We start from the raw sequence: 15,179 nt of genomic DNA on the forward strand, positions 1-15,179 counted from the left end.
CATTCCCTGCTTGACTGGTCTAAATCTGAGCCTCAGAGTTCTGCTTCTGTCATAGAAAAGGCTGTTTGTCCTGGTTTGATTTGTTGCAGTGATAAAAGGCTTACACTTCCAGGTCACCATTCCATCATTGAAAACGTCAGGGCAGTAACTCAAGCAGGAAGCACAGGAGAATGCTGCTTGCTGGCTTGCTCTGACTTGCTCATAGGCTTACACTTACCTAGCGTTCTTATCCATCTTAGGACCAACTACCTGCTTAAGGAATAGTGCTGCCTACAGCAGGCTGGACCCTTCTGCATCTGTCAGCAATGAGCCAATATAGACATATCCACACAAAGCCAGTCTGATCTAAGCAGTTTCTGAACTGAGGCTTCTCTCAGATGACTGTGTCAAGTTCATAATTAAGACTAGCCAGGATACTGGAGAACTACTGAATCTGGATAAGACAACAGGACAAGAAACGAGAGGAACAATATTCCTTCTGGCCTATTTGCTGGGACCAATTGTTAAGTAATTGCATGAGCCTGTTTTTGGAAAGATGCTCTGGGTAATTACAGTAAACTCTGGACTACAGGACTGGCGTTATTTAAAATCATCTAAAGAACATCTGCCAGATATATAGTTTATTTTCACAATAAACCAAAGTCTGACTTCAACAACAACAAAAAAGATTTTATACAATCAAGGTCAAGACCTATGCTAGAATTGGCAACTCAACTTTTACTCAAATACCAAAGTGAAGAGTTCAAATTCATGCTGATGTGTATTGACACATTTTAAAGGTTGGTTTAACTTTCAAGATTCAAATCCTTGCTCTTTGAATTCTATAGTGATAGATATGCCCTTCCCAATCAGGAGACAGCTGAGATAAGTGCATATGAGTGTACTTGGCAAAATACATTTTGGGTAGTTTCTTCATTCTGTGTGGGTGTTCGCACACCTCTGGGGTATTTATACTTAGAAATACTAAAACTGGTTCTGATACTTATGGGGACCTATTGTAACTGAAAGGAGGGCCTGTTTGCCTTGAGATTAGCAAATTTCCCCTGCTAAAACGTGTCATTTTCATAGACTGCATTAGTCTGTCGAAGGGTAGACTATGATATATAATGACACCTTCACCAGATCCGATGCCACAAGTCAACAAGATACTAGAGGAATGGCTCCTGCCATTGTAAAAACAGCTTACTATTCTGTGTCCATGAACTGCCCCAGCGCCTAGGAAGACTCATAGGATAGGTGTCCCAGAAAGCCAATCTGACTTACAGGTATGATGATTGACACTGGTTGTCAACGTTCAGGACCTAGAATCACATGGGATATGAGCCTATAGGTATAGTGTGTGGAATTGTCTAGATGAGGTTAATTGAAGTGGGAATTCCCGCTGTAAGAACGGGCATCACCGGTCCTTGGGCTGGGATCCTGAACTGTATATATACATGGAGGAAAGGCATCCTGAGCTTGTGCTCATCTCTCTCAGCTCCTGTTCACACATGCAACACGACTACATGCCACCAAAGCATCTCTGATGTGATGGATTGTAAGCCTGGAACTGTGTGCTAAAGTAAACCATTCCTTTCTTAAAAGTTGTTTCTGTCAGAATATTTTATCACAGCAATGAAAAAAGTAACTACCTTACTGGGTTTAAAAAAAGGGGGGGGCATTTCCCACACACTGGTTCCTGAGTGCCAATCACACCATAGATAGATCATTTGTTCCCTGATGGCTACCTCTGTGACTGCTCCTCATGCCACTCACTCCAGGCCTCTTACACAGAAGTTAAGTATCTGAGTTGATTTATGGTAAAAGCCTGCTGGGGCTATTGGACAGAAATCAGGTCAAGTTAGGAAAGCAATCCTAGGAAATGGGCTACAGTAGATCGTTTGTTACTGACATATCACCATAAACAATGTAAAAGAACACTGTTTTAACTTGACAGGCAAAGCTTAGTGGGTTGAGCAAAAAAAACTAAAGCAGTTGATGAAGCTGTCTCTGACATCAAGGATAGAGGAGAACCTTCTCGTTGACCTGCTCTCCTGTGCCTCCTGGCTCCTTAGCCTTCCTGGCCCTGAGCAGCTTTCCACTTTCTGACTGTTTCTGCTCCTCTGCGTAGCTGGCTGCTGTTATAAATGGGCTCTGACTTACACAGCTTCCCTTGCTGCTCAGACGCTGAGCTAACCACTATATGCCCGGCTGCAGATGCTGTATTTCTTGTGAGGCCAATATGAGTTATTATGAACAATAGGAAAGAATAGGAATCAGATATGGGTCCTTTGTATTCTAGTATGAGAACATATTCATACTTGCTATCATGCATTAGAAGCAGCGCAGCCAGGCACACTGCTCATGCTTTGTTTGTTCTGAGTTAACCTTTCATGTAGATATAGCCCGGGTGATGACTCAGGAAAAATGCAGGACTTGGAAGCCTTAGGTGTATGTAAGCGTCTCCCTACAGAGAGAGCTGATAATGACGGGAAGGTGCAGGGAGCGATAAGAAAAGTACTAACATCATGAATCTCAGGGACAGGCTGGCTCCCCAACCCGAAGCTCAAGACAAAACTTTGAAGTGATTAATAGCCTCTGTCCACGTTCCCTAGACAATACACCAGCAGGAGCCGGCTTGAGGCAGATTCCCTGTGGCTTCCAATATTGCTGACTCTCTACATAAGATGAACTTTCAAGATTCAAGTCCTTGCTCTTTGGTTTCTATGGTGACAGATGTACAGTCTCTGGTGTTCTGGTTAGACATTCCACAACCATTCATTGCCCACTTCTGTGTGTTTGACCAAACATCCTTGATAAAACTTTTCTGAATGTGTTAACTTAGCCAACCACAAGATTCCACCTTCCCCAAAGGAAGGAAGTTATCAGATAACATGTGAAAACCCTAGCTGAGATTCCCTCACTTGCCCACTTAACAATCCTAGCAAGAGTCAGAAAAAGACTTAGTTTACAACTTTGTTTTGTTGCTTAGGTGTGATAACGTCAAAATTTTTGACATTGGAGCATGCTATTTGGGGCAATCTAAGTCCATGTTCTTAAGCCATGGTAACTCATATTTGGGTAAAAATTAAACTGTTTTTTATTTTTTATTTTTTTTTTTGAATGAGAGGTGCGTTTGGTATCAACAGTCCCAAAAGCTTAAAGTGGAAAGTTTTAAAAAGGAGGGAATGATCAATGAGCTGAGTCTAGAGAAGAAGAAAATGGAAATGAAAAATGCTGTTTGGATTTAGCTAGCACCAGGCCTCTGGCAACACTGATCAGTGTATTTTAAGGAGAATTGCGAGGGAGGGAGCCTGATTGGAGTGAGTTGCTATTTAAGCAGGAATGGAGAGAGCAAAGGCCACACGTATAAAGGCCAAGTGCATTTTTAGAAAACTTACAGAGCACAACACAGATGTAAGGCAATATGGGGCAGAGTGTAGGCAGAAGCTTTTGTCAAGGAGGCTGGTGACACCGTAATCGCCTGGTTGAATATGACAGAAAAACAGAAGTAACAGACAATGCTCATATCCTCAGAGCATCTATGAAATGTGGGATCTCCCACCACGGAGTCCTAACATTTCTAATCCTGTAACTATGTTTCTATTAAAGAAATGATTCATAATTGACTCTTATTTTAAAAATTCAAGGGAAGTCTTAGGGTTGAGTTAAAAGGAAAGTTGCCATTTCCTTCCAGATGAAGAAACTAACTTTGTGGTGGATGTATTTCCTCTAGGTGTGACTTGACCATTGGCCATCATGACTCATGTGGTGACACATGGGAAATCTTGACCTCTGTGTGTAAAGAAATAAGGACAATACAATGAGGGGTGTGCCTATGGCAGAAAGCTATTACCGGTCCTTCCTAGGAGAGGGCAGGGTCACTGGGCTCTCTGGTGAGATTCCAGTCACCACTCTCACCCCTCCTCCCATCCCTGTCCCAAGACGTGTGTGGTCTGGGAAAAAGGGGTCCCAGTAAATACAGAAGGTGGGAAGGCTGACAGGGTTAGGGCTCTTCAATAGTGTAGCTGCTGGAAGAGGGGCTTCCTGGGAGTGTCCTGGCAATAGTCACCATACCATGCTCCTATAGGTAGCCTCTCACCCATGTACATCTGTGGAAATAATCCGAGTGAATTTTTGATTCATCAAGCTAGACTTGGATGAAATCTTTCTTCTTGGTCTGTTAGTGCCCTATCTGGCTGGGTTGAGTTGCTATTCCTTCATGTTTCCCCAGGAAAGAAATGAAAAAAACCCTATCAACGTAAAAATATATTCATAAAAATGTATTGTGAGCCAGGTGTGACAGTGTATGTTTGGAGTCTCAGTTACCTGAGAAGATGAGCCAGAGAGATCTCCTGAAGCCACAAGTTCAAGTTCAGTCTGGGCAATAAAGTAAGATTACATCGAAATAGTGTGTGTGTGTGTGTGTGTGTGTGTGTGTGTGTCTGTGTGTCTGTGTGTCTGTGTGTGCGTGTATGTGTGTGTCTCTCTGTGTCTGTGTGTGTGTGTGTATGTATGTGTCTCTGTGTGTGCGTGTGTTTGTGTGTGTCTGTGTCTGAGTGTGTGTGTGTGTGTCTGTATGTGTGTCTCTGTGTGTGTCTGAGTGTGTGTGTTTAGGATGTCTACAGTGAATTATAAAAAATTATTTGTTATGCAAATTATCTCAACAGAAATAAAAATATTGTTAAGATACCAGAAGGAGGGAGTGATTAATTAATAAATCACTACCTAATAGCACTCATTCATAAATAAAAGAAGTAATTATACTACACAGAGCATTACCCATTAATTTACTTTCTTCATAGTTTATCATTGTTCCAAGAATAGGTGGTCTTAGATCTGACTCTTCAAGATCACTTCTGGAGTTGTTAGGCTTATATTTGAAAGACACAGACCTGGAAGAAATGAAAATTGTGCTAAATCAAAATAATCAGAAAATTTACAAAGCAGATTTAAAATACAAATTTGGAGAAATATAAACACTCCTGTTTTGCAGATCGCAGGCAGAAGGCTGAGACTGACTAGAGAAGAAGCCTGAAGTGTTGCTGGTAGTCAGCGGGGTAGTACTGCCAGGGTAGGAACCCATGCACATGGGACGCCAGTGTTCACAAGCTGACCAGAACACACATCATAACTCATGTCTTTAAGATATTTGGGAAAGATTTGAGTGGAAAGTGGTGATGTATGGACTCAGGGACAGTTCATCTAGCAGGGAGGATGACGGCATCTATGTAGTACATGGGCAACTTTATTGTAACTCATTTTTCTAGGTATTGCAACTGTCCCAGCAGGAGCAAAGATAGTCTAAGGAGGGAAACTTGCACTAGAGTCCTTGAAACGATGGACTCAAAACAAAACAAAACAAAACAAAACAAAACGAAACGAAACAAAACAAAACAAAACAAAACCTGAAATTTCTCAAAAAGTCCCACACTGAGCAAAGGAGAGGGCTGAAGTCTAGCACCAGCCAGAGGAAGAACAGGTTTCTGAGAAAGAGACTTCACCCAGTGCTGGTAGATTGTCAGTCCACCTTTGGGGATCTCTGGAGATGAGGCAGAAAGGATGGGCATGACCACACCTTGAGCACGGTTGCTTAGCAATGTACACCTCTTGCCCTCTATTTAAACTGAAACCCCATGTCAGGACCCTGAAAGTGTGTGTGTGTGTGTGTGTGTGTGTGTGTGTGTGTTGGGAAGAATTGACCCTGGACCTAACTGATTTATTTGTTTTCCCACTTAGTGTGGCCACAGCGAGTAACTCTGCTTTCTCAACCTTTTACTGTAATTTCTTTGTATGATGTATTATAGATGGGTGGCTGAGCCTAACTTGTTAAGGTTCCCGGGACCGAGTTCTGACCCTAATAACCCTGGTAACAATATGATAGTTGATTTAGGTGCCAGTTGACTGGATACAGGATTACCTAAAGAACTGGCAAATAATTATTTCTGGATAGGTCTGTAGAGTGTTTCTAGACCAGGTAGGTGCAAGAATTACTAGACTGAAGGGGATCTGTCTGCAGATGGGTGAGTCCCACCCGACCTTTGGGAGTCTAACTAAAACAAACTCGGCTTCTGCTCTCCTCTGAAGAACACACTCGCTCTGCTTGTTCTTGGATACCAGGATTCTAGATTCTTTGACCTTTGGGCTCCAAGACAAAAGTTCTCCCACCTTCCCTCAGGCTCTCAGGTCTTCAACCTCAGAGTGAAAATTGAATCACTAACTTCCCTTATGTGCTACTGTGGGGATGGTTTTTCTGAGGAATGCTGTTTAGAGCTTGTCTTTACAACTCAAACTCTCACCCATCCTGTGACCAAGTGAATGTGTGATTTGAGATCCTTTATAACAATGTAACTAATCCTGTTACATACTCAACCTGTGCAAAACTGATCAACCATAAAAGGAAGACCAAAAGCACTGCAACTGCTCTTCCTAAGCTCTGGACTCACCCTGAGCATCACGAGCCTGCTCTTCTTTCATCATCATTTAAGGCCTTGACTCAGAACAGGGTATATGTGTAAGATGTGGTGTCTAGACCCAAGACCACTTACTGAAGCAACAGAGCATTGAAAGCAATGTCTCGGCCTCCTCCAAATGTTGAAAACAACACGTGGCTATAGACTGGTAGTATTTGATAGTATCTGCTCTTGTCTTTGTGTGTTCTTTCGAGTCAATGGGTAAATGATACCAAGGGTTCCGTTCTTTCATGTGGTGACATGGCATCACACCAGCTTCCCAAGGTTTCCAGCTTGCAGAAGACCTATCTGGGGCTCCCCAGTCTCAACAACTCCATGAACCAATTCTCCCAGTCAGACCCCTCTTAACTCTCTCTTTTACCCACGAGTATCTCACAATTTCTGAGATGTGCCCCACTTCGTCAGTGTGGAGTTAAGATCTATTTATATAGTATTGATTTTTGAGTTAGTTCTCTATTACAAGAAAAGAAAGAAGTAAAAAAGAAAAGTTTTATTTTTTTTCCCCATAGCATTGGAAGTTTCAGTCCATGACTTACTGACTGAATTACGTTTGGCCCTATAACAAAGCAGTTTATCATAGTAGGATTATGTATCAGAATAAAACTGCTCACAGCATGATCCCATAGTCCACTTCTGAGATTAACTCAGGAGGGTTACAGTGAGTTTGATTACAGCTTGGGCTATATCGAGTTCCAGGACAGCCTGGGCTACAGTGAGAATTCATACTGAAAGCCGGGGCTGGGTGATACTTTCTCAGGCAGGTCTCAGTGACCTAAGGCCCTCTCCAAAGGCCCTTCTTTCAGAGGGTTCTATTATCTTCTAATACTTCTTCTCTGGCAACCAAGATTAACTTTACCTCTGGCTGCAAACTTTCAGTGCAGCTGACTTGGGAGTATAAGGTGGAGGCAAAGTGAATCTAAGTCAGAAAGGCCGAAAGGCACTTATTTTGAAGATTCAGATCAAGCAAATGGTTTTACCTCAAACTCTTGGTGAACCTGTCTCTGGCTTCCAAATGCTCACATTATAGGTACCTGCCTCTATACCAGTTCAAAAACTCCTTTTTCTTAACTTACAATCCCATAATGGAAGCATTTTGATGTTTTGTTAAATCTCATATAACAAAAGTCCGAGAGAGAGTGTTATTTGTACCACAGTCAGAATGCAGACAAGGAGAGCAATGGTTCACACAGTGTGTAACTTTAGATTTGGACCTGCTTGTCCACCTGACTTCTACATGCCTTTGCAAGACTAATACACAGGACTCTAAAACAACCTTAACACACCCCAGTTTTTCTCACTGTAACCCCCATTATCCCTAACCTCCTTGTTCTCACTTAAGTGTAAAGTGCCACAGTTGCACTGTACCTGGGCACCAAGCTCAAGGGCGCAGTCATTCTGCTGGACATGATTTCAGTAAAACCCACAAAGCTCCTGGGTCTGAGCAATAGCTCAGTGGCTAAGCGTATATGCTGCTTTCCCAAAGGACCCTGGTTCAGTTCCTGGCACCCCCAGCAGGTGGCTCACCACTGTTTGTAATTCCAACTCTGGGGATTCTCATGTCCTCTTTTGGCTTTTGTGCTTATCTGTACTCATATGGACACAAACCCCTCCACAGATACATGTGTGTAGTTATGTAGTCAAAAATACAATGAAAAGTTTTAAAATTCAAGAACACGAAATGGAAACGGAATGCTGACCCTAATCCACCTTCTGCCTCTTGTGTGTGTGACCTTGGACGCATTACTGAATATCATCAGGATACACTGTTTCCATGACTTCATACATTAATTTCTTTCACTGAGTAAATGAAAAGGTTTACGATTTCCACACATCATCTAACTGATGCTGATGCTACTCTGCTGCACATATGGACTCTCCTCTGCATCTCTGATGCCCGTGACTCATTATGGCATGGCATGTCCAGCTACACCAGCCTCAAATAGGCAGGCACTGTCTCTGAGCTACACCCCCAGTTCAAAGTCTCTTCCTAAGAAACTAACTGAGAAAGATTTTAGGCAAATTTAAAAAAAAAGTAAAATTCTAAACTTTTATATAAAATTTAACATTAAATGAGAGTAGTAGAATTGATTTTAAGAAAAGTCTTTTTTTTTTACTTTTATTCTTTCTCCTCTCTTTCTTTGTTTCTTTCCTTTTTGTTTTTTGTTTGTTTGTTTTTAGAGGATTTCTCTGTGTAGCCTTTGCTGTTCTGGGACGCACTCTTACAGAAGGTCTTTAACTCACAGAGATTGGCCTGTCTGCTTCCTCCTGAGTGCTGGGATTAAAGGTGTATGCCACCACCTCCTAACTCAAAAAGTCTTTCTTTAAAAATTAGAATTGTAATTATCATTAACACTAGCAAAATATTGTAATATCTATTTTCCAAATGGCAATATTCAGAATATTAATCTAGTAAATTTTAACCCACAAATATGTCATAAGATATTTCTGCTTCTTTTTTGTTTTGAGACAGGGTCTCATTTGTAGTTCTGGCTGGATTGAGCCTTGCTTTGTGTACTAAGTTGATCTCAAACTCACAGATATCCCTTGCCTCTACCTTCTGAGTACTGGGATTAAAGGCATATACCACTACGCTGGACTAGTTTAAATTTCTTTTCTTATCAAACAACCTAAAGTAAATACAATGCTTTACAACATCCAGGTAAATTATGAGTTACCTTTTTGGGTTCTTAAGATCATGTGGTTTATTTTTTATGATCTTAGATGCAGATGGGGTAATTGTGTCTCCAAATTGCACATGAAGGTCAAATAGCAGGGGTGTAATCAAAGGCTTTTTTCTTTGTCGGTGGTGACGGTCAGTATTCTGCAGTGACGTCAAAATGAAAAAGTTAAGTGCTCTTTCTACAGGCAGATTCTGTCCATTAAGGACAAAAATGAATCATTCTCCCTTTCTCTCTAAACACACACACACCACACACACCACACACACCACACACACCACACACACCACACACACCACACACACACACACACACACACACACACACCACACACACACACACACCACACACACCACACACATACACACACACACACACACACCACACCACACACACACACACACACCACACACACCACACACACACACACACACACACACACACACACACACACATACCACACACCACACACACATACACACACACACACACACCACACACACCACACACCACACACACACCACACACCACACACCACACACACACACACACACACACACACCACACACCACACATACACACACACACCACACACACACCACACACACACACACCACACACCACACATACACACACACACCACACACACACACACACACACACCACACACACACACCACACACCACACACACCACACACACACACACACACACACACACACACCACACACCACACACACACACACACACACACACACACACCACACCACACATACACACACACACCACACACACACACACACCACACACACACCACACACACACACACACCACACACCACACACACCACACACACACACACACACACCACACCACACACCACACACACCACACACCACATACACCATACACACACACACACACACACACACACCACACACACACATACACACACACATACACACACACACACACACACACACACACACACATACACACACCACACACACAAACCACACACACCACACACACAAACCACACACACCACACACACCACACACACACACACACACACACACACACACACACACACACCACACACCACACACACAGACAAACACACCACACACCACACACACACACACACACACACACACACACCACACACCACACACACACAGACACACAGAGACATACATACACAGACACACACACAAAGAGAGAGAGAGAGAGAGCGAGAGAAAGAGAGAGAGAAAGTAAGGTATAGTTTGGATTTAAAATTAAAGACCAAAAAAACATTATGAATTAAAATTTGAAAAGAATCTTGTCCCTTGACTGTGTGACATTTTCCCATCTATATATGACTCCTTCCTCATCTATTTAATAAAGACTATAAGCTGATAACCATTCAGGAGGCCTTCTAACTATTTTTTTTTTAACTTAAGGACAGACCTATATATAGTTGCTGGAGAGTCATTTCCTCTGAACCGAAACCTCCCTGGAGAGGGGGGAGGGGAGGGAAGGTCATAAGACAGGAAGTTCATAAAACATATAAGACTTACAAAGTTGAGAAAGTTAAAGATTTCCAAAGCCCCTCCCCAAGTTGTAGAAGTTACAACCTAACCAACTGATGGGGAGGAGGAGATTCTTTCACAGCGCCACGTGGAAGTTGGAAGGGGGGCCGCAGGGATGCAGATTTTATGATTTGTCACCTATGCTGGGGTAAATGGTTTGGTGATGTAGCTGCCTCTGAGTTGTACGTGCTCTCATAACTAACTCCAGTAAACTCATTGGTTCACTAGTTTTTTTTTTTTTTTTTTTGATCTGTTGTTGATGCTGCATCTGAGGTGAACAGATGCTTGTTTGTGTCTCCCTGGAAAGAGTCATATAATTTGCATCTGGGCAGAGATCAACAGAATCAAATGTGATCTAGGGAGGTGTGAGGCAGTGGACAATGAGAGGAAGCCTGGTAAGGCTGAGGTAGGGCTTGAAGCCCTGGAGATCCAGAAGGGATGGACGGTAGGATACCAACTCCAGGTCCCTGTCATGTAGCCACAGTCTCCTATAGAGAGAATTGTGTCCATCAGTCATGTAGGGGCAGCACCAACAAGTCCCTCCTCATGTAGCTATGGAATCTTAGGCCAAGTCAATAGGAAGCACCTGCCGTCAGACTCAGCTCACCCCAAAGCTGTATATAAGATCCTATCCAGAAGAAATAGACGTGTGTGAGAATTACTGTTTTCTATGGGCATCTGTCATGAGAGCTGTAACACTACCTGGGAAGAGAGGGAAGAGAATGCTCTCTCCAAGCTTTTGACACCAGAAGCTCCCCATATACTGCACTTACTTGCTAGCTAGCCCTCCCCTGACTCAGCTTGGCTTGGTTCAGCTTGGTTCAGCACAGCCAGTGCAGCATCTCAGAGCAACAGCAGCTGTGGGGGAAGTGGCAGCAGCAGCGGCAGCAGCAGTGGGGTGTACCCTTTCCCCTTGGCTTGAACCCTCTCACCAGGCTAGGCCAGAGATCTCCCTGGATAGCCTCCGGTACGCACACCATCAGGGAGGGGCAGCTATGTGCTCCTTTGTGGTGGATAATAAGACAGGCTACTGTGGGTCCGGGACCCGCCGAACTTAGGAAATTAGTCTGAACAGGTGAGAGGGTGCGCCAGAGAACCTGACAGCTTCTGGAACAGGCAGAAGCACAGAGGCGCTGAGGCAGCACCCTGTGTGGGCCGGGGACAGCCGGCCACCTTCCGGACCAGAGGACAGGTGCCCGCCCGGCTGGGGAGGCGACCTAAGCCACAGCAGCAGCGGTCGCCATCTTGGTCCGGGACCCGCCGAACTTAGGAAATTAGTCTGAACAGGTGAGAGGGTGCGCCAGAGAACCTGACAGCTTCTGGAACAGGCGGAAGCACAGAGGCGCTGAGGCAGCACCCTGTGTGGGCCGGGGACAGCCGGCCACCTTCCGGACCGGAGGACAGGTGCCCGCCCGGCTGGGGAGGCGGCCTAAGCCACAGCAGCAGCGGTCGCCATCTTGGTCCCGGGACTCCAAGGAACTTAGGAATTTAGTCTGCTTAGGTGAGAGTCTGTACCACCTGGGAACTGCCAAAGCAACACAGTGTCTGAGAAAGGTCCTGTTTTGGGCCTTCTTCTTCGGCCAGGAGGAGGTCCAAATACAAGATATCTGCGCACCTTCCCTGTAAGAGAGCTTGCCAGCAGAGAGTGCTCTGAGCACTGAAACTCAGAGGAGAGAATCTGTCTCCCAGGTCTGCTGATAGACGGTAACAGAATCACCAGAAGAACAATCTCTAAACAGAGTCAACTATAACTACTAACTCCAGAGATTACCAGATGGCGAAAGGTAAACGGAGGAATCTTACTAACAGGAACCAAGACCACTCACCATCACCAGAACCCAGCACACCCACTTCGCCCAGTCCAGGGAACCCCAACACACCTGAGAACCTAGACCTAGATTTAAAAGCATATCTCATGATGATGGTAGAGGACATCAAGAAGGACTTTAATAAATCACTTAAAGAAATACAGGAGAACACTGCTAAAGAGTTACAAGTCCTTAAAGAAAAACAGGAAAACACAATCAAACAGGTAGAAGTCCTTACAGAAAAAGAGGAAAAAACATACAAACAGGTGATGGAAATGAACAAAACCATACTAGATCTAAAAAGGGAAGTAGACACAATAAAGAAAACTCAAAGCGAGGCAACACTAGAGATAGAAACCCTAGGAAAGAAATCTGGAACCATAGATTTGAGCATCAGCAACAGAATACAAGAGATGGAAGAGAGAATCTCAGGTGCAGAAGATTCCATAGAGAACATCGGCACAACAATCAAAGAAAATGGAAAATGCAAAAAGATCCTAACTCAAAATATCCAGGAAATCCAGGACACAATAAGAAGACCAAACGTACGGATAATAGGAGTGGATGAGAATGAAGATTTTCAACTCAAAGGTCCAGCAAACATCTTCAACAAAATTATTGAAGAAAACTTCCCAAATCTAAAGAATGAGATGCATATGAACATACAAGAAGCCTACAGAACTCCAAATAGACTGGACCAGAAAAGAAATTCCTCCCGACACATAATAATCAGAACATCAAATGCACTAAATAAAGATAGAATACTAAAAGCAGTAAGGGAAAAAGGTCAAGTAACATATAAAGGCAAGCCTATCAGAATTACACCAGATTTTTCACCAGAGACTATGAAAGCCAGAAGAGCCTGGACAGATGTTATACAGACACTAAGAGAACACAAACTGCAGCCCAGGCTACTATACCCAGCCAAACTCTCAATTATCATAGAGGGAGAAACCAAAGTATTCCACGACAAAACCAAATTCACGCATTATCTCTCCACGAATCCAGCCCTTCAAAGGATAATAACAGAAAAAAACCAATACAAGAACGGGAACAACGCCCTAGAAAAAACAAGAAGGTAATCCCTCAACAAACCTAAAAGAAGACAGTCACAAGAACAGAATGCCACCTTTAACAACTAAAATAACAGGAAGCAACAATTACTTTTCCTTAATATCTCTTAACATCAATGGTCTCAACTCGCCAATAAAAAGACATAGACTAACAAACTGGCTACACAAACAAGACCCAACATTTTGCTGCTTACAGGAAACTCATCTCAGAGAAAAAGATAGACACTACCTCAGAATGAAAGGCTGGAAAACAATTTTCCAAGCAAGTGGTATGAAGAAACAAGCAGGAGTAGCCATCCTAATATCTGATAAGATTGACTTCCAACCCAAAGTCATCAAAAAAGACAAGGAGGGACACTTCATTCTCATCAAAGGTAAAATCCTCCAAGAGGAACTCTCAATTCTGAATATCTATACTCCAAATACAAGAGCAGCCACATTCACTAAAGAAACTTTAGTAAAGCTCAAAGCACACATTGCGCCTCACACAATAATAGTGGGAGACTTCAACACACCACTTTCACCAATGGACAGATCATGGAAACAGAAACTAAACAGGGACACACTGAAACTAACAGAAGTGATGAAACAAATGGATCTGACAGATATCTACAGAACATTTTATCCTAAAACAAAAGGATATACCTTCTTCTCAGCACCTCATGGTACCTTCTCCAAAATTGACCACATAATAGGTCACAAATCAGGCCTCAACAGATTCAAAAATATTGAAATTGTCCCATGTATCCTATCAGATCACCATGCACTAAGGCTGATCTTCAATAACAAAATAAATAACAGAAAGCCAACATTCACATGGAAACTGAACAACACTCTTCTCAATGATACCTTGGTCAAGGAAGGAATAAAGAAAGAAATTAAAGACTTTTTAGAGTTTAATGAAAATGAAGCCACAACGTACCCAAACCTTTGGGACACAATGAAAGCATTTCTAAGAGGGAAACTCATAGCTATGAGTGCCTTCAAGAAAAAACGGGAGAGAGCACATACTAGCAGCTTGACAACACATCTAAAAGCTCTAGAAAAAAAGGAAGCAAATTCACCCAAGAGGAGTAGACGGCAGGAAATAATCAAACTCAGGGGTGAAATCAACCAAGTGGAAACAAGAAGAACTATTCAAAGAATTAACCAAACGAGGAGTTGGTTCTTTGAGAAAATCAACAAGATAGATAAACCCTTAGCTAGACTCACTAAAGGGCACAGGGACAAAATCCTAATTAACAAAATCAGAAATGAAAAGGGAGACATAACAACAGATCCTGAAGAAATCCAAAACACCATCAGATCCTTCTACAAAAGGCTATACTCAACAAAACTGGAAAACCTGGACGAAATGGACAAATTTCTGGACAGATACCAGGTACCAAAGTTGAATCAGGATCAAGTTGACCTTCTAAACAGTCCCATATCCCCTAAAGAAATAGAAGCAGTTATTAATAGTCTCCCAGCCAAAAAAAGCCCAGGACCAGACGGGTTTAGTGCAGAGTTCTATCAGACCTTCAAAGAAGATCTAACTCCAGTTCTGCACAAACTTTTTCACAAGATAGAAGTAGAAGGTATTCTACCCAACTCAT

The 15,179-nt window shown here is 42.9% G+C and overlaps 1 protein-coding gene across 5 annotated transcripts in view; it reads right to left on the bottom strand.

The window, feature by feature from the left end:
• 4921539E11Rik (RIKEN cDNA 4921539E11 gene) overlaps positions 1–15,179 on the bottom strand; it is a 60,510-nt gene that overhangs the window by 31,134 nt on the left and 14,197 nt on the right. For all 5 annotated transcript variants that reach the window (XM_006503395.2, XM_006503396.3, NM_001163494.1 and 2 more), the window contains 2 exons: positions 9,128–9,273; positions 4,762–4,874 (listed from right to left, as the gene is read on the bottom strand). In XM_006503395.2, coding sequence (XP_006503458.1) covers positions 4,762–4,874; positions 9,128–9,273 — 259 coding nt within the window. The remainder of the gene's footprint in view (positions 1–4,761; positions 4,875–9,127; positions 9,274–15,179) is intronic.

This window comes from Mus musculus, chromosome 4 (genome assembly GCF_000001635.26).
Source record: "Mus musculus strain C57BL/6J chromosome 4, GRCm38.p6 C57BL/6J".
Lineage (NCBI taxonomy): Eukaryota > Metazoa > Chordata > Mammalia > Rodentia > Muridae > Mus > Mus musculus.